We start from the raw sequence: 21,073 nt of genomic DNA on the forward strand, positions 1-21,073 counted from the left end.
AGACTTAAGTGTGCATGGTGAATTCCCAGCATGCTTTTACAAAAATGGCATTATTAACTCTGGGATGTCTCTTTAGCCAATAACATGCTATGTTAACGAAAAGAGCAGCATTTCATTTATCATTTCATAGTCAGATTTCCAGAGAGTAGATTTCATTCAAATACATTCATTAATAACACCTAACCAACCAATAGTACTGCATGATTTGGGAAAAATATCATATTGCAAATTTTCTAACAGGCATTGCTTTTGAGATTAGATTTGTGATTTATGGTCTAATAGAATTTTGTTCAAAGTTCACATATTAAATGTCTCCAGAAGAATTGACAAAAAGGAATATGAACTTGCTGTTTGTGGTTGAAAATTGCATTTGGATTGTGTTTGGATTGCGATTAATCTTGCACCCTACCAACCAACTGTGCAAGATAGACCCATCTTTCACAAATACCATTATAATATAGGTAGGTATATTGGTGGGATACTGGTTAGTGATCAAATATGGTAACATGGTAACTTCAGGACGCTAGTCGTAGGAGTGTAATGGCCTCCCTACCAGAAAGGTATGTTTACAGGATCACATGATCAACAAAATGACATACTTCAACCAACTCCAAGGTACACAAATTGTTGTAAGTTGTAATTAACATGTTCTAAATCTGTCAAACAATATTACAGTAATTTTAAATACTATTTAGGGTGAAGTATCAAACTGTAGAAAAGTGATTTGAATAGTAAAGTTCAATATATTGTGTCTTTGTGTGTGGAAATCAATCTTCAAATAATATAATATAAGACATCTTTCTTTTACATGAACAATTAAGTTAGTACAGCATGCTTAGCATTTGTTCATGCCTTATTAAGACTGACTACAGTGTAATTATTATAATGTAATACCAAAAAGCTTCTCTTGCATAATAATTCTACCTATGATTTTTCTATTAGGATTGACCCGGGAAGTGCTTACATTTTTCAGTCAGAAATATAGACTCCTTTTGCAGAAATTCTACTACTTCTTCTCATAGTGACATTTCATTATCTTCAAAATAATTAGCTATCTAAAGTAAATATGTAGATATGGAAATTAACTGGATTCATGTTCTTCTCCATGTACACCTTCATTAAAATAATGAATAGATAATTTCAGACCGAGAATTACCCATCTCTACTGAACAAAAGATAAAAGGTAGCTGTTAACTTCGCTTCATGACATCACAAGGTGGAACAGAGCATTTTGAGCTTTGAAGATAGACAGGCTAATAATAAAGAATTACTCAAACTTGTGTGAATGAAAGAAAGCACAATTCTGGATATGTTTTTGAAGAGCTAACAGCATTATAACATGCCTTAAAGCTTACAAGTGTCACTTTTTCATAATGTAGGACCCTTAAAATAATCGTATGTATTCTTTTAATGGTACCTGCTCTTTGATCTCCTGAAGTTTGTTGCTCTGGTCACGGATGTCGTTGAGAAGTTGAAGAGCTTTGTCATCTTCCTGTGTCACTTCCATCCTGGCCTGCTCCAAACTGCGCTTCAAACTCTACAAGAAAAATGTACATGAGAAATACAGGACTACAGGATACAGAGAGATACAGGACTACATTTATACCATACTTGATACAACTGCTCACTCTTATGTAACAGATATGTGTCCTGTCAATTATCATATCTTTGCACTGATTTTCCTTACAACATTTTATATATAGCTGAGATATTTTTATTACTTATTTCTATTGTATTTTATGGTTACTTGTACAGTTATATAATAATGCCTTATTTGACATCAGTCTCTAATATTTTTGCTACTTATTTAGAATGTATTATTACGATTTATATTTTTTCTTTTTGTCATTATAATATGGCATGTGAGCTACCGTGTCCAAAGGATTTCCCTTGTGAATCAGTAAAGTTTGTCTAAGTAAGTCTAAGTGTAAATCAAAAAGGACTTGAATTCAGTGCAAATTTAAGTCAGCGAGGATTAAATGTCATCCAGGTAAGATTTTATTAAACAGATGAAAATTTGAGCAATGTTGTGTATTCCATTCGAAGCAGATGTTGTTCCCAATCTTTTTTGTCAAATGAGCTACTGATTATTTTAAAAAACTCATCTGAAATATATATTGTGTTCAAAATTAAGTTAAAATCGAAATAAATATTCTACTATTAAAGGTGCACTGCACAGCTTTTCTGGTGGAGGGTCCGTCATCTGCTTATCTTCATGCAGATATTCTTGCTTTGTCTAGAATGCTCCACAGTAGAGAATAAACCTATCAATCTCAAGGGACACAACTATAGGCTCCATTACAGGTCAGATCTGTGAAGAGGCAACCCTATTTACAGAGAGAATTATTGTATTTTGAGCAATAGAAACTGTGATGAATAAATGCAAGGTAAATGTGTTTAACGTCATAAAATTGAACTTTTCAGGCAAAGCAATAACATCTCCATGGAGACAAGCAGGTGATGGCTCCTCAACTGAAAAGTTATGCAATGAATCTTTAATCAGACATTTTGCTACAAAAAAAGTGAGTTTATTGCAAAAAATGTGTATAGTTTGTCTTTGTCTTCTTTCACAGTCTCCATCGATCATTTGGAATAGCATTTTTCAAAGAACTGATGATGGGCTCAGTCTTACACTGACAGACACAAAGGTTTAACCTGTTGAAGCTATCAGCAGGTGAAAGTACTGCTTAAATAATGACACTGAAACTAGTGTTGGCAAAAACACCACAATATGCGATTTGTGCTTATCTAATACACTATGACAGCTTAAAGGATCCTGCAAATTCTTTCTATTTCCATAACATTTATAGCTGCCTTTTACATATAATGAGTCACACCCCGTGGAGAGAGACTGCCAAGAGGAAGATTCTGATTAGAAATGTGAAATAAAACAGCACGCCATTAAGCAAAGCATAAATGTCTCCCACTTTTTCTACATACTGGGTCCCCACGAAGCTCTGCATGTGCCACTATAGTACAACAGTGATGCTTGTCAGCTGCTGTTGTGTTGTTTGTTAAGGTATAACTTTAACATTCAAAACAATGCTTGGTTTTGTCTGATTGCACTCTGTGAATTGCAAAGCTATCTTCCAATTGACGTCACTGAACACACAGCATGGGTCTTTATGTAAATAAGTTAATCAGGCCTAATATCTTTAATGCAGTAGGTGCTTTCTCTCCTATAGCGCTCCATATGCTTTCCGTGTAATTAAGTGAATGCCATGACATTCACACATGTGTTCTCACTTATGGTGGTGCCTAGAACATGTAAAGGCTCACGCTGCACTCTGTGATGTAAGTTGCCAGGTCCTGCTCTAAAATGGTCCTCTGTGTTTCTGAAGCCTTCAGCTCAATGTCCTTCTGCTGTAACACGGACTCCAGGTCGGACATCTTCCTCTGGACCAGAGAGATCTCCTGCTCCACCTGCAACAGAATACTTATAGTAAAATGATGTTTGCTTCAAAATATAAGTAAGTAAGATCTAGTCAAGAGTGAGTATTTAAAAACACAAAATGTCTACTAAAAGATGACACACCAAATCATCTCTAACCTTCTACTTCCTGTAAGGGAATGGACATAGCAATGTCAGCATGTATTGGTTAATTGATAATCATGATATTCAGATCAAAATATATTTGTTAGAATTATAGATTTATAATCATTAGAAAGAATAAATGGCAGGGAGTGAGTTAGCTGGAGTTTGGGAGTGACTGGACAGTTTCATTTCCTTTATGTAGATTCTATTTACTAGTATTTCTCTGTATTGCGTGAGATCCTAATCATTTTGAAAGCTTTGCCCAGCACCACGTCCCCTTTCAGTTGCTTCATCGATGCACATGGCATGTTTTTAGTCTACCATTAATTTCTTTTGTACATTACTGCCCTACTGGTTATATCACATTAACATGACTTGATTCAGGTTCATTCAGATTTAAAGTTAGTCTCATACAGGATGTATGTTGTTCTATGAGACCATTTAAATAAAAGTAATTGTTATTTGGTCATGAAGTCAGTAAAATGATAAAATTGTGATGTTTTTTTTTTCTCAGAGTAAGTAAGTAAAGCAAGAAGTGAACTGTACAATTTGATATTGTGACATCCTTAAACATAACTATGAACTGCGAGTATTTAGTTAAAACTATGCCAGGTCACTTTGTTACAGCTCTAATACAATATATCCTATCCCTTCTATGGTCCAAGACAGTTGAAATTCCCAGAACAGTAGTATTGTTTTTTTCCCTGCAGCATGTTTATGTGTTTGTCCAGGCTAGGACAGAGGAGTAGTGGCAGATGTCACTCTGATAGAATTAAGCCAGTGCCATTAAAGCATTAGGAGCAAAAGGAGCCACAGAGAAACAGCAGGAGGAGCACAGTCACACAGCACTTAGTGTATAGCACCACTCACACCCAGTCACCATATTCACAACATACAAGACATGCTCACAGCAGTATGCCATGTGTCTGGGTCTGTCTAACATGAGAGGCTAAAGAAAAATGCTATAGTTTATCATTAGAAATTGTATAATAACAGTTATATATCTAAACATGTCATGCTACAGTTTAACAACACCATAGAGATGTTATGCATTGCTGTAAATGTTTCATAATATGGTATTAAACTTATCTATTTCCAGGGAAACAAGCAGTTATGTGAAGAGCTCACGGCAAGTATGTAGTGCATATATTTTTGAGCAATACAAGCTCCTTTCATTGAATGATAGATTAAAGGTCCTATATTACACAAAATACTTCTTCACAAATGTCTCTTGAGAGCTTTAAGGAGTGTTATAATGTTATGACCTCATTAAAAACATACTTAGAGTTGTGTTTCGTTTCATTCACACATGTCTGAACAACCCTGCATTATTAGTCTGTCTACAGCTCCAAAACCACAAAATGCTCTGTTCCACCTTGGGATGTCATGTAGTAGTAGTTTTCAAGTTAAAAACTCCTTTTTAACTTTAGATCCGTTGAGATGAGCAATTCCAGGTCTAAAATTATCCAAATGATTCTAGTGAAGGTGTATGGAGTTCAAAAACACAGTGGAGTGCTTCCTGTATTACCACATGACATCACAACATGGAAGAGATTGTTTTCTGTTTGAGAGAAGAACTCAGCCTAAATATGCAGGGTTTGTGTGATAAACATATGAATGAAACAAATCCCAACTCCATAAATTTGAGAAAACAACATTATAACATAGATCAGAAAACAGTGTAATATGGGCCCTTTAATGTTCATACAGTAGAACAATACAGGCAAAGCAATAACACCTCGTTGATAATAAAAATGTAGCCCACAATGGATAAAGTCTTACCTGGGACATGGTCTGTGGACTCCCTCTGTTTAGTCTTTTACAAAGGACTCTGGTTGTGTAGAACAAGATGGTCTTATTTACAATGCAGAGTGCTCCAGTCCCTTATCTGTGAGAAAGGGAAGATAATAGAAACATATAGTGAGACTCAGTGGCACAGTAAACCAGGAGCAGGCACTCGGGTGAAGAGCCAATCCAAAGCCCTCATATAAAAGAGCCCTAATAAGGCCCTGACAGGAACTGGTCACATCAATCTGTTAATAATGCAGTAGATCAAAAAACATTAGATGGAAATTAGATTATGAAATACTGCATAATGATACTGATAATACTATATAATAATTTGTGTTCAAGCTCTCCACAATGGCTGTAAATATCATCTGTCTAACATTGAGCTTAATTAACAAAAGAAAGGCTATTTCAATTTTAAAGATGCACTGTGTAAGGGTCTATGTGTAGGTTTTATTGCTTTGCCTATAATGTTCTAAAGTACGGCATTAAACATATCTATCTCCATGGAGACAACATCACAAGCTCACATTACACTTCATGTTTTTGTACGTATTTGAGCAATAAAAACACCTGTAATTGAATAAATGCAAATAAATAAGTGTAGTTTGGAACATTCCAGGCAATAACATCTCATGGGGGACAATCAAGTGGCAAACCCCCAACAGAAAAGTTACGCATTGCACCTTTAAAGTTATACAAAGAACCAGAACAAAAATTAAATGAATTGAATTTTGAGATACAGAAAGGGATATTAATTCACTCCTCCAATAGCACATAGAGATTGTGTGGTTCAGTGAAAGAGCATTCACCCCTGAATACGAGTATCTGTAAAATGTTGTCTGTTTCTTTTCCTTTACAATTCCAATTTTCTTTCACTCATTCTCAGCCTCTCCAGGTAACAAATCACACACACAAGATGAGTAATGTTTCTTGCCCAAAAGCACAATAGAAGTACACAATGCCAACATGTCTCACTATTACATATCTGATATCTGTTGCTAAGCAATGCTGCAGTTTTTTGCTTTTGTCCAGATCTGTACTCATCACGCGTCGTGCTGATGCTATAAATAGCCCGCGTGTGGTGCCTCCTTAACCACCGCTGGATATATTTGGCATCTTTTGTGATGGAGAGAGAAGCAGAAAAAGACCCACACACACAAAATGTCTATTTAAAGCATCACCTCCCACTCATCCCCTCAGTAACGCGCTCAACCCCAGTAACATCACTATAGTGCTTTCTATTTTTCATGTTTTATCTTCTTCTCTTCCTGCAAAAAAAAAAAAAAAAGGAGTAGTAATAGTGATCATCATCATCAAGTTTGATTGAATTTCAGCTTGCTTTTTCTGCTTTTCCTCTCCACATGTCTCTAAAGATTTTTGGATTAAACTTATCACTGCCTGCCAACATATCTGGCTCGAGGTATCATTTTTATCCATCAGTGTGAGAGTTTAAACACACTAAATGATACAGTTGTTAAAAAGAGGAGGCAGAAGAAATTTTTAAGTAAAATCACAACAAACACTGCAGAACTGAAAAGACATGGCTTCTTGCTAATTCAATTAGGAGCAACATACAGGTTTTCCTCAAATCTTATTAGAGATTGACCGATATGTTTTTTTTATGGCTCAAGCTGATACCAATCATTTAGACTCCAGATAAACCAATGGCTGATAAGCTCTGCCATTTACTTGATTCTGATTATTCCCTACATTATGCTATTTCAGTTTAATACAACTGCAAACTTACACACGCCCTTGTTTTTTAACCTTTTAAAGAGCAGTGTCACATTTTGTACTGTTATCTCTTCATACATAAGTGCTCTAATAGAGCATTATGGCTATTCTTTAGACAGCAGGTCAGCCAAATTAAATATTGTCCTCTGAGACCTCTGAAACCGTCAGCAGATACATTAAAGAGTGTAAATATAATGGCCAACCGATATATCAGCCCTCTCATCCCGGTTTATAGTCCCCTTTAGGTAGGAAGGCAGCACCAAAACTTATATAAATCAGCTGACCGGATGCGTCACACCAACATCACATAACCACTAGGGGTGGCACGGTTCACAAAATTCACGGTTTGGTTCGTATTGCGGTTTAAGGTTGCAGTTTTTGGTTCGGTATGGTTCTTGTCAATTTTTCTTTTTAATCTTTAATCTCCAGAAATATACTTCATCATGTGCTATGTTAGCTTAATTATCAACAATTTAGGATACAGCATTAAAAAAGTTATAAAATTATAGTTAGTAATGTAATCATGCACAAACTGAATTTGGCTTGACACATTATTATTGGACATTATTATTGGACATAGGCAGCTGTTGTGCTTCAATGAAAAAATGTTACCACCTTCCAAACCCTCCTCAGGAGTCGGGATACTTGGTTTAGTGAGATTGTGCTCTTGGCTGCAAGGTTAAGGGCCCTGCAGCACATACGGGCACGAGGCTACAATGTGCAAGCTGTGAACTGTGGAAACCGTACGGTACGCACATGTCCCAAACCGTGACAAGCGAACCGAACGTTTTTTTTGTTTTCTTTTCATGAACCGTGCCACCTCTAGTAACCACTCTAGACTGCTAGTGAGCAATCGAAACTGTCAGGCATGAAAACAAACTCTTGGTCTGAAAAAATAACCTAATAACATAAATTATCGGAAGACCAAATTAACCTCATTGGACCAAAGAAGGTCTTAGATTTTTTTTAAATCCAAGACAAGTCTTAAGGTTTAAACTAAGACTAAACCATAACATTGCTGTGGGCCACAAACCCTCAACATTGCAAAAAAGGTTGAATTCTGTCAAATGGATAAGAGTTTTTACAATCAATACATCTCTACCTGGATAACTGAGGGATTACACAAACCCAACCACAGCATGAATGCACGATCAATTGACACCACATGAGAGGTGTCAGTTGCTTCCATCTATCCCTAGAATACTCCTTGTTCAGAAGAAAGTAGCTATGGCTTATGTGGTGAAGTAATTTGGAGCTATTATCTTGAATATGACCAATCCTCAACAGCAGTTTCCCAGTGCAGTGTGAAAGCAGGTGTCAGATCATGAGTAGTTAAGCAGAGCGCGGTGTCAGACGAGAGGGTAAAATCAGGTGATCTTCTCTACTTGGCACACGGTCTGTTCATCTGTGTCCCGGAAAATAACACTGCATACATGTGGGGTCCCATCTGGAGGGCACAGTCAGGGTCCACACACGGTTGGGTCAAAGTACAGGTCAGGATTTTGGTTGATATTCTTTATTTATTTTTATACTGCAAGTCTTTTTTATAGATAGATAGATAAATAGATTAGAATAGTCGTAGTAGTAGCAGTAGTAGTAGAAGTCGGTTAAGTGTTTCAAAAAAGGCAGACAAAGCAGCATTTGCATTTGTTTTCCAGGAAGGTCAGTTTTTGTCCAGGTACATTGTTCACTTAAAGTCATGGAAAAACAACTGCCTGACTATCTCAGACAGAAGGAGGATCAAGCTAGGCCCACTTCTGCTAACTCACTAATAAAGTGCATGTGCTCCACAGAATGCAACAGCAGATGGAGTTGGATCTTGCTGCGTTTCTCCAAAAGTGCAGGTTCACGGCCCATAATGATGTGAGCTAACAGCCCATGCAGCTAGGCCCTCCCCCCTAATCACCATCTCCCCCTGAGCAGCCACAGATAACTGGAGATGACTCTGAGCTCATTCAAACCACAGGAACGCATCTAGTTATTCAAGATGGTGGCCCTTGTTTATGTTAGCACATGTTAAGTCCTAGAAGTTTAGTCTATGTTTGATTATTCAGTGAAAAATAAAAGTCAGTTTTGGTTTTGTCCTGTTTTAGCATTGGTTTGGTCTATACATCCTTTTTATCTTTTAGACTTCAGTTAATCTTGGGAAATTTGTTATTTATTCCTGGTTAAAATGACACTACATTTAAACATGCAGTCCAGATTTAGTCTGAGTTTAAGGTTAAGGTATTATTGCCATAAGGAAATTTGTCCTCTGCATTTGACACATCCTTCAGTGTCGCTGGGACAGCTTACCAGGAGCAGACTTGGTTTAGCCTGTGTTTAGCCTTGGTTTAGTCTGGGTTTAACTGGCAAAAAGATATTAATCCTGTCCTGGTTATCTTCTGTCTTAGCCCTCATTGAACTAGTTCTTGCATACTAAAAGGACCTGTATTACAGTATTTTCTGATCTATGTTATAATGTTGTTTCTTCATCACAAATACCTGGAATTGTGATTTGGTTCATCCACACATGTTTAACACACAAATCCTGTAGATTTAGGCTGAGTTCTTCTCTCAAACAGAAAAACACTCTGTTCCACCATGTGATGTCATGTGATAATACAGGAAGCTCCACTTTTTCTTTTTTTTTTTCCTCCATACATTTTCACTAGAATCAGTTGGATAATTTCACCCATTTCTCTACTGAACAAATGGTATAAGGTAGCTGTTAAATTGAAAACTTCAGGTTCATGACATCACAAGGTGAAACAGAGCATTTTGAACTTTGGAGAATCCAGGATTACTCAAACATGTGTGAATGAAACAAAATGCACCACTATGTATGCTTTTGATGAGGTAACAGCATTACAATGGGGCTTAAAGTTCACAAGCGTCAATTTTGCGTAAAATAGGACCTTTAAATTGTAAATAAACAATTGACCAAACAATCCACATTGTGCAACTTCCGTTTTGCAGTTTGATAAACACATGCAGCACAGAAGATGTTGCCAACCAGGGAACATTGTCTTCTGCTTTGCTGTCTTCATCCAACTATTTCAGACATTTGTTGTTTGTCTACACATTCACAATTCTGCTAATCTTTTTTTAATGAAATGGTAAAATAGTCTTAACACCTGATACACTGCCAGCCAGAAAATAGTGCCGGAACATTGCTTGTGTGACCGGAGTAGTCATTTAGTTGGTTGGATAATGATTTGGACGGTGAGTCAGATTTGTTGAGGAGGAGGCGAGAGGTTGTGTCCCAGTCATGGTGTTGCTCTACATTCGGGCCCTGGGTTACTGTACGCACCGTGGGCAGCTCTGAATCACATTGTTGTAGTGGCACAGATTATTGACAAAAGCATTTCACATACTTGAAAGCCCTTGAATCTTTTGCTGTTGTCATGTCAACAACATATGTTAGATAGAATTATTTATCTCATTAGAAAAAGCTGCTGTATGTGCACCTTACAATTGCAGTCAGTAAACACAGTTGCCCCCTTACTGAAAAGTTCACAGTTTGTTACCTATTTATGCCTTGTACTTATGCTCAGACAGTGTACTTAAACCTACTAGTATGAATTAAAGGAAATGCACTTTAATTTCTTCTAGTTAAGATAAATACCCTTTACATTATGCAGTGAATTGTGCAATATCAAAAGTGTGAAATAGTCACAGTGGGCACAGATTTATGAGAACAATGTAGTAACAATTGCATGAGACTAGAGTTAGCAGTTAAAACTAAAAAATGTTCCTGACTCATGGTTCAAAATCAGGTACAGGCTATTGAATGTGATTGATTGTGGTGTAATTATTTATATTGAACTATTGTTGTGTCTCTCAATTGCCACTACTTCATGAAATAAAAATTACCAGGAAAAATAACCCAGGATTTGAACTAAACCCAAACTATGTTGAGTAAAAACAAGGACTGCAATGAGACTACTAAATAAAACATAAGCAATCATTTAGGCAAAGATGGTAGTCACCATTTAGTATAGAAACTGTGCTTTCTTGGATCTCCCATTTTTATGTTCTCCATGTTTCCTAATAAATTTAGACTGCAGAGGAAAATGCTTATACAAAACTGAGAATATTTTTAAAACATTGGCTTCAAATCGGCGTACAGAAAAAAATATGGACGCTGTAGAGCAAAATGAGATCTTTCTGTTATTTTTCTAATAAAAGATTAGAACTCCCACACATTATATTGGGCACTGGCTATTCCAAGCTTTGTGCAGCCACACAACTTAATGTTACAATGTTAGGAATAGTCACTGTAGGGGAGTTAAAATTCCAACCAACGCAACTTATGTTGGATTTGTACAAGATTTTTAGCTGGTCTAAATAAAAAACTGAAAACATTTTGAGTTAACATTAAATTAGATGGACCAGTCAAATCAGCTCATCTAAAGTACCAGGAAATTATGCCAGGTTAATTCTCTAGTAATAAGTAATTATTTATCCACTTGTTTCTGCAGTTAAAGGTGCATAACTTTTTCTAGTGGAGAGTCCATTAAATGCTTATCTTCCTGGAGATGTTATTGCTTTGTCTGAAATGTTTCACAGTATGGTGCTATTAAACCTTTCTATCACCATAGAGACCAAACCAGACCACGTTACAGGTCAGATCTGTGGCGAGGCGACTCCACTCAGAGTCACAATGCCTGTTTTTCTAGGTATTTTTGAGATATAAAACCACCTTTAATTGAATAAATGTAAGCTAGAACTGTTTAATGTTATACTGTGGAACATTTCAGGCAGAGCTATGGCATCTCCATAGAAACAAGCAGGTGACGGACGCCCAACCAACATAAAAGCCCAGTTGCACAGTGCACCTTTAAGGAAGACATAAAATGACTATATATTGTTGTAATCGTATGAGTAATAACTAAATGAATCACAACTGAATGATATCTTATTATGATGTAGTTTTGCCTTTTACCAGTCGGATGTTGATTGCCCCAGATTTGAACAAGACAGTTCTTTCTCATGTGTGCCAATCAGTATGACCCATAGCTGCAAAGTTAGCATTTTAGGGTCGAGTATAAAAGACAGACATGATAGGTGATAATTCAAAGCGCGTTACCGCTTCAATATCTCAGTCCGTCATTATCTCCAAAGCAAAGTGATGAGTAGGACCAGCGTGGGCTCCTGAAGGGGCTATTGGGAGAATGACACTTGAGAATATGCAGCGGCAGCAGCAGTCTCTATCTCTCACATCAGAATCACACCAGAAATCACATATGCTTTTACTGAACTGGTATATGAATTGTTCACTGCATTTCTATAAAAGAGACCACACTAAAGTTGCTCACTGATTTTGTTTAGGTTATGTCAGATGCTCTTCCTGATACAACCTCCTCCGTTTATCAAGGCTTAAAACTGGCACAAACAATACAAAGACTTGAGAAGGCGAGATAAACTGTGCCTTGCCTATCTAATAGAAGTGCATATTTGTGGTTAAAGTTATCAAAATTAACCAAAATTTTAATCGACTGGGTGTCCAAAATTGAGCTGGAAGAAATAAAAGTGTTGTAAAATGTTTGTAAAAACTTAAGAAATCCACAGAACCCAACAACAACAGCAGCATTTGTCTGTCCTTGAGGTAGGAGACTCTAGACCTACTTTTCTTTGCTGTGAAACTGAAGGAAACTCCAACTATTATTATAGTAAATTAGATACACATTGTACTATTAAAATTTATAAAATAGCCCTCAAAGACAGTTTTGCATTTTGTTTATGCCTTATTTCTGAATTGCAGATAACAGGTGCATGTGGTTTAAAGGTACATTTTGTAACTTTTCTGGTGGAGCATCTTGCAAATGCGTTTCTCCATGGAGATGTTATGGCTTTGTCAGGAATGTTTCACAGTATGGCATTAGTCCTTTCTATCTTCAAGGAGACCAAACCAGACCAAGTTACCAGTCAGATCTGTGAAGAGGGCAACTCACAGTCAGAATGCCTTCTTTTCTAGGTTTTTTGGGCTATAAAACCACCTGTAATTTAATAAATGTAAGGTAGAGCTGTTTCATGTCATACTGTGGAAGATTCCAGGCAGATCAATGGCATTTCTATGGAAAAAAGCAGGTGACTGACAACCACCAAAAAGTTACATAGTGCACCTTTAAGTAGAACATGAAACTATCCTTCTGTACCATTTTTTCTTCTTCCAGGAGATGAACCCTTCTCCTCCAGATGCATGCTCTCCTTGTGTGTTCCTCCTAGCTCCTCCTTCAAAGCACTTATCTCCTCCTCCAGAGCATTGGACTAATTCTTCTTCTCTCATTTGGCCAACTCTCATCTCTCATTTGGCAATCCTCTTCCACAGCTCTGTCCTCCTTCTCCTTGTGCTGCAGATGCTCCACTGTGGCTTTGAGACTAGTCTTATTCTCCAGAAGGGTCTGCTTGAATGTCTTGATAGTTTTCTTGAGAACTATCTTTTCCTTCACCCTCTCCATGTTTTGGTTGACCTTTTATTCTACCATCTGCTCTATTTCAATCTTCATTTGGCTGATCTGGTGCATCAAGCCACACCTTTGTGCATAAAAACCACCCACACCTAGGGAGAACATGCAAACTCCACGGGATTCGATAACAATTCAGATTTCATTTGCACTCTTAATGTAGTAGTGTTATTTTTTAGTTAGTTTTAGATTAGATCCAAATCAGTGACTAATGCACAATACGGACCTCAAGTATTGACATTATCTTGCAATACATACTAGTATACATATACATCATTGGAAGTTGTTTTTTACTAACCACTTGGCTTTTTGGTTCTATTTCATAGAAATTATACACTGTGTGCACAATTATTTGGCAAGTGGGTATTTTGACCATATCATTTTACACATATTCTCCAATTCCAAGCTGTTTAAACTTGAATTCTTATTGGATTTAAACATTTCAAGTGAAGTGATGTGTATTTGTCTAACAAGGGAGGGTGTGGCCAAAGGAGATCAACACCTTATATCAAGGTATAAAGAATTAGTAGGCAGCTTCCTTTCCTCAGGCAAAATGGGCCAAAAAATACATTTAAATGACTCTGAACAATCAAAAATTGTAAAAAGTCTTCAGAGGGATGCAGCACTTTTGAAATTGGAAAGATATTGGGAAGTGATCAGAGAACCATCAAACTTTTGTTGCAAGTACTCAATAGTGTTGCAAGAAAGGTGTTGAGTAAAAAAGAGGCAAATTAACTGCAAGAGATTTGAGAAGAATCAATCATGAAGCTACCAGGAATCCATTTTCCTCCAGCGCTGTCATAGTCCAGAACTGCAAACAACCTGGAGTGCCCAAAAAGTACAAGGTGTTCAGTACTCAGAGACATGGCCAAGGAAAAGAAGGTTGAAACCTGACCACCACTGAAGAAACAAGCTGAAACATCAAAACTGGGCCAAGAAATATCTGAAGACAGATTTTTCAAAGGTTTTATGGACTGATGAGAAGAGAGTGACTCTTGACAGACCAGATGGATGGGCCTGTGGCTGGATCAGTAATGGGCACAGAGCTCCACTTCAACTCAGACGCCAGCAAGGTGGAGGTGGGGTACTGGTACAAGCTGGTATTATTAAAATGAGCTTGTTGGACCTTTTCGGGTTGAAAATGGTACTCAAAATTAACTCGAAAACCTACTGCCAGTTTTTAGAAAACACTTTCTTCAAGCAGTGGTACAGGAAAAAGTCTGCATCTTTTAAGAGGACCATGATTTTTATGCAGGACAATGGTCCATCACATGCATCGAATTACTCCACTGTGTGGCTAGTCAGTAAAGGCCTTAAAGATGAAAAAATAATGACATGACCTCCTTCCCCACTTGACTTAAACCCTATTGAGATCTTGTGGTCCCTTCTTAAACAAGAGATTTACGATGAAGGAAACCAGTACACCTCTCTAAACAGCGTCTGGGAGGTTGTGGTTGCTGCTGCTCAAAAAGTTGATTGTCAACAGATCAAGAACCTGACAGACTCCATGAATGGAAGGCTTATGACCATTATTGAGAAGAAGGGTAGCTACATTGGTCACTGACTTTTTTTTTTTTTTTGGAAATGTTAGAGATGTATTTGTAAATTTAGTTTAATATAGTTGTTTACTATTCTTACAAATTAAAATACTTAATAATTAATTTTTCATTTAGCTGAGAAATAATTCACTTCACTTTTACTTTCTTAAATATCCAGGTTTGAGGGTTATTAACATTTCAGATTGACTGAGTATATAAATATAAATATTATGAAAATGAGTCCTCATAAATACAGCTTGCCTAAATACCTAGAAACCAGCCCAATCAATGCACGTGAAATCATAACCAATTCATGCATTTACATTTTACAAGACCCATTACTATGTACTGTAATGACTTACACAGCAGGTGCTTCATTGGCCATATTAAAATAGATTTCTTATATAAAAGTGATCTATTTAATGTTGTTCTGGGTAAACATTAGCATCTTATTACTTTGAGAATTCTGCACCATTTTTCTTTTCCAAACTCCCTTCATTAAGTCTCATAACATCTGGTTTCCTTCTCTCATTGTAGCCCCTATAACAATATTGTCCTCCACAGACAGTCCCTCTGAAGTCCTCTGTGCTACTTGTCCAATAGCATTCATTATTATTCTGCCTTGTAACTGCTTCATAACACCAGTCAGCAGACTCAAGTAATTTATAATCCCGCTAAAAAGGCGCCAGAGAGAGACGCATCAAACTCTCTTCACCTCTTCCTCCTCTAGCCTTGGCAAAACCTGCTGTTACCATAGAGATATACTTCCCTCCAACCATCTTGTTTAATACTTTTCAAACCTCGACTTACTAAATCAAGCAAATCACACGCAGCAATATCCGATACGGACCAATTGTGCCAGCAAAGTTTATGCAAATCAACTTCAGATGAAGGTTTGACAAACTTTTTCAGACTTGGTTAGGATTAGTAAAAAATATATAAACAAGCAATTATTAATGTATTAGGATTACTGCATAGAAATCACTGTAAAAATGCCATCCCAGTGAGTGACATGCATCGCTCTAAGTGAAAACCTGCAAATTATATACTGATACAAAGATAAAAGCAAACAAAGGCAGAGCGCTTGAGTGTCGTGACCAAAAATAGCGCCTGACAGACAAGGTTTGGGGGCTGCTGCGTGAGCAAAGTGCAAATCTCCTACTTAGGATTCACCAGTCAATCCCAGCATACTCTGAAACCTTTAAAAAATCACTGCTACTGTTCAGATTCATTGCAATTACTTATAAACTGTAGTGGATACAAGCATAAAATGGACTTACTCAGAGACTGGCGGGGATAGAAGCTCACAGCCCCTCAAACGCTGCACCTCCACATGGAAAAAAATTGTTTGTTTCGTGGGGTCTCCCTCGCTAGCCGCCAGCCGGTGAGATGGATTCGGTGCTTGGGCGAATTCGCGGATGTCATCGTCACTGGCGAGCGGCGATCGCTGCTTTGAGAGAAGAGGAGAGAGAGAGGGAGAGAGGAGAGGAATAGTGAAGAAATGCACACTGCAGAATGAACATGCTCCCTCTCTCCTCTTGTCAATGGCTCCAATCTTGCCATCCAACCACCAACCACCCCCTGACTTGTTTTTTTCTTTCTGTTTTTAGTTCATTCTTTGGTTACCGCATCGCCTAATCACACTAATGTATGCAGATCAAACAGCAAGCATCCTCTGAAAAGTTGTTTGTATAACATCACATTCAAACATCTCATTATTGACAACCAAAACTGAACCACAATTTACCTCACTAATTATTCCCGGAGAACAATGAATTATAATATAGGCTTTATGTACCAAAAGAGAAGCCTTTTATCGATGTAGGCTATAAATAAAACATCTGCCCTGAACGTTAAAAGACACGAGTTCTTTCAGCATCGTGACGGTACAATTTTTAATAATTCATGTCGTGAGCCTGTTCTATGAAGTGCTGTGTTTTAATATAGAAAAATCAATAAATAACTAAACAGATGATTACATAATAGTCTATATACTTCCCCTTGAGCAGCACATAGAATGAATATTTCCTTATGTTCTATTATGCACAGTTATGAGCTTTTATGAAAACAACTGTACCTACAGTTGTGTTTTATTTCATTCATGCATGAGTAACCTTCTAAAAACCACCACATGATGTCGTCAGCAGATGGGCTCCTCTATGTTAAGTCCATTCACTTTCCCCAGACTCATTTGAATAATTTTATTTTGATTTTTAGTATTAAAATTGCCCATTACAGGTGATCTTTATTATTGCTTCCAAATATGCGTCTAATCCCCATTGTAAGGGTATTGATGAATGTTAATTGCCTTACGCCGGTCAATGATCAGTCAATATATTGTATGCGTACATAAATCAGTCACTGTTAGTGTTAGTGATTAGTAATATGGGATTGGATTTCCAAAACATCTCTAAAGCCTTATTACGGTGTTCAACCTTAAGGCTCACTCCCTAATAAAGTGAAGTGTCAGGGGAGATGAAAGTCAGTCTAACCAGGGCACTGTTTAAATCATTGTGGTGGTGGGTAAAGAGAATAGAGTTGGAAAGGGCATCCAGCTAAAACACTTCTATGGATATGTCATTGTTCTGGCCACAGTATGACATTAAACTGCTGTGCTACCTTACATTTATTCAATTACAGCTCAAAAATACCTAGAAAAGCAGCATTCTGTCTGTCTGATCTGATCTGACCTGTAACTTAGTCTGGTTTGGTCTTCATAAAGATAGAAAAGGTTTTAAGCCATACTGTCAAATATTCCATACTACATGCTATTTCCATGGAGAAAAGCATTTGACAAACCCTGCACCAGAAAAGTTACACAATGCACGTTTAAGTAAAACGCAAATCATGATAGATTTGAATTCAAAAAGTTAACAGCTAGGCAGTGTTCATATAGATCCGATATGACTATTATTAAGTTGCAGAGTGAGAGTGAGTTCAATTCTGCATATTTGTCATGATCCAAATTGGGACTAAACCTGGACTAGAACAGACCAAACTAAGTCCACAATCAGGAGTCGCCTCTGGTGTTGCTAATAATGATGGAACCAGGCAAAAACTGAAGACTGATACCCACACAGCCAACACAGAGCAGCAGCATAATGCCTGAGGGAATGAAATAGACCAGAGGTAAGACAACAATAAGGAGGATATCATGAAAGAATACAATGTTCACAACAAAAAATATTAGGGGTGTGCAAAAATATCGGAATATCGATATATCGTATCGTTTAATGTGATGATACAGTATCGATATCGTGGGCTACTGTATCGATATATCACCAAGAGTATTTTTAGGTGTGTTTTACTAAATTATTTTGTTACAGTGCTACAGTTTTGTTGCTTGTGGAGTGAAAGGAAACTCATTTATGCAACACATTTGATATTTTTACTGTTTTGATGATTAAAATGTTTGTGTTTCATATGAACTTTGCACAAAAAGTGGTTTAACAAAGACTTTTAGTGTCACAGCCACAATTTAGCCTTTATTTTTTATTGAACCGTATCAAATACATCATATTGAATCGAAAGTGCACTGTATCGAGATATGTATCGTATCGTGGCCTGTGTATCAAGGTATGTATCGTATCGGCAACTTCTTAATGATACCCAGCCCTAAAAAATATAGTGTAAAACATTACACCCTAACAGTATTTTTTCTAGAGCTATAGTTGCATGTCAGTCTAGCAACCGGTGGATTTTCATGTACATGTTTTTTATTGTTAGATTTTAACATTATGTGTATGATAGAGAAATGGGTGTGGATAGATAGGGGGAAGTTGCCACCAGATATTTTCTCAGCACACAAGCTAGAAGAGGAAAATACTGTATCAGATGCATAAATCAGTCAAAATGCAACTCAGAGTAGATGAGGCAATGCCATTATCACATGGCAAAAAGCTCATTAAAGTTGCATTTGCATCCCCTTTAAGTTTGGGTTTAGACTTAAATTCCAGCTCTTTAATCAAATTTCACAACATTTAGCTCACACTGCAGAATGGTGTCAGTGGGTGGAACTCCCCTGTTGAAGGTTCTGAATCTTAATGAGGCTTTCCTAATAAATGAGGGGAATTTAAAACTTTGCCATGTCCAAGGACATGACAACATTATCTACAATGTTCATAATCAAATGCTAATGTTTTGAGTTTTGAGGAAAAAATCTACAAAAGACAGGCCACACACAAGTAATTCTTCCAGCACTAATTTGATTCGATCCTTTAAAATGTACTGCAATGTTTCTTTTTCCACCAACATCATGAGTCTTGGTAAGAGAAGCATACTCCATGGCTCCCACAGTGAACTGCTCTGTGCAAGGTCTTATATAATGTATAAAATGCTTGAGGTTTCCAGTGTTTAGTGTTGGATCGAGGAAGACACATCTTCCTCAGGTTACCTAGCAACAAGACACTGTACTAAGTCTCTGAAGCAGCTCCCAGTTTAATTTCACTGGAAGAAATATGGACTCTCTTCTTCACTCTATTGTTTTTAAACATGCACATGTAGTAGTTATAGAATGGACTACACAATGAATGTCAGGTAAAACATGTAGCTGCAGTCTCTATATCAGAAAAAAAACAAAATATGCAATAGTTTTCCATCAAGTGGAACACTCTTCTTAGCAAGACTTTAATTAAAATACTTAAAAGGCAACTCTACTTAGGCATCATGTTATGGTTTATGGTGCATGTATTATAATTATCACAGAGAGAATGATATCTTTATTATTTCAATCTATATCTCAAATATTAAGTGTTTAATAGGCTTACTATATGTATTTTGGTCAATATAATAACACATACAACTGTGTATTTGGTTATTACAGCACTAAGATCATTTCTGTCACACTTGGAATATCCATGGAACATGCTTTTTTAAAATTTACTTTAAAACTATATTTTGTAGCATGCTGGGTCTCCTACCTTTAAAGCCAGGTGGTTCCGGGTTCAATCCTCAGGCTGACTAATCTTCAGTCATGTCTTTGGTGTGTATGTCTTCAAAAGTGTACAAAGGCCTGTATGAATATGTCTTGGGACAATGCCATCTCTCAATTCTATGCAAAATGCTGCCCTCCACTGGTTAAACATAAGATCATTACAAATAGATTGACATACATGTTGTTTGGGTGGTGTATGCCTCAGGCTTCATTGAAATACTGAGCTTTGAAGAGCTGGGTATTTGTTATATAATACTGATCCAAAAGGGCATTACCAGTGGAAAATGCCCATCAGAGGCCTATGACTAACAGTCAGGGTTATGTAAGATTGAAACAATCACCCCTGTTTTATGAGTAAATAGTGTAAAGGAAATAAAACATGCCAGAACAAGTGTCAAATATTCAAATTGTAGATATAATTAATAAACAGTTCATCCCTGTAACATCTGGATCCTCCCATTTCTATCTCCTCTAAACACATCAGAATCTAATGCACTCCAAATAACATACCTGTGTGGAGTCATGAGCCTCCACCTCCTCTCTCTCCACTGTCTCTAGTCTTTCTTGACACCTATTCAGTTCTCCTCATTCTGTCAGATATAACATTAAGAGCTTTTTTTCCAGCTCTTGGTCTCTTCTCCTGTTGTATCTAGTAGTTCAAACACACATGGAAATATATTAAAAGGATGCATAGAATTTTTTTTTTAATCTACGCTACTAAACACTACTCTGCCCAGACCAGTTCATCTTTCCCACAGGGAATAATTGAGCTCCATAAAATGCTTCTTTATAGAGGAAAAAAAAAAAATATAATAACAAAACATTAATTGTCATTCAAAACCATGGTCAAGTTTCTGCACCCCCCTAAGCTGGTTAAAACAAGTCTTGACCAAGTTTTTGTCTTTTGTTTTCGCAAAGGGAAGAGCATAAGTATCACACATATAGGTGAAGAGCAGTAAACACAATGCATAGTTTTAAATCAGGGCTGCTTCAACTGATATGGTGAGGAACATCAAGCATACCATCAAATTCCCAAGCAGAGTTCCTGCAAATGTTGATTTGGAATGGGTTTTTTGAGCTCTTTGGGACCAGT

General features: G+C 37.0%; 1 protein-coding gene across 1 annotated transcript in view; it reads right to left on the minus strand.

Moving 5' to 3' along the window:
- Positions 1-13,503, minus strand: part of LOC110163324 (citron Rho-interacting kinase) — a 65,780-nt gene extending 52,277 nt beyond the window's left edge. Inside the window, exons 1-3 of the mRNA XM_055161495.1 lie at positions 13,372-13,503; positions 3,280-3,423; positions 1,418-1,537 (exon numbers count right to left, since the gene is read on the minus strand). Of these exons, the coding sequence (XP_055017470.1) occupies positions 1,418-1,537; positions 3,280-3,423; positions 13,372-13,503 (396 nt within the window). The remainder of the gene's footprint in view (positions 1-1,417; positions 1,538-3,279; positions 3,424-13,371) is intronic.
- Between the last annotated feature and the right edge of the window lie 7,570 nt (positions 13,504-21,073).

The sequence above is a fragment of the Boleophthalmus pectinirostris genome, unplaced genomic scaffold (assembly GCF_026225935.1).
Source record: "Boleophthalmus pectinirostris isolate CB_2022bp ecotype Guang Dong unplaced genomic scaffold, ASM2622593v1 HiC_scaffold_4, whole genome shotgun sequence".
NCBI lineage: Eukaryota > Metazoa > Chordata > Actinopteri > Gobiiformes > Gobiidae > Boleophthalmus > Boleophthalmus pectinirostris.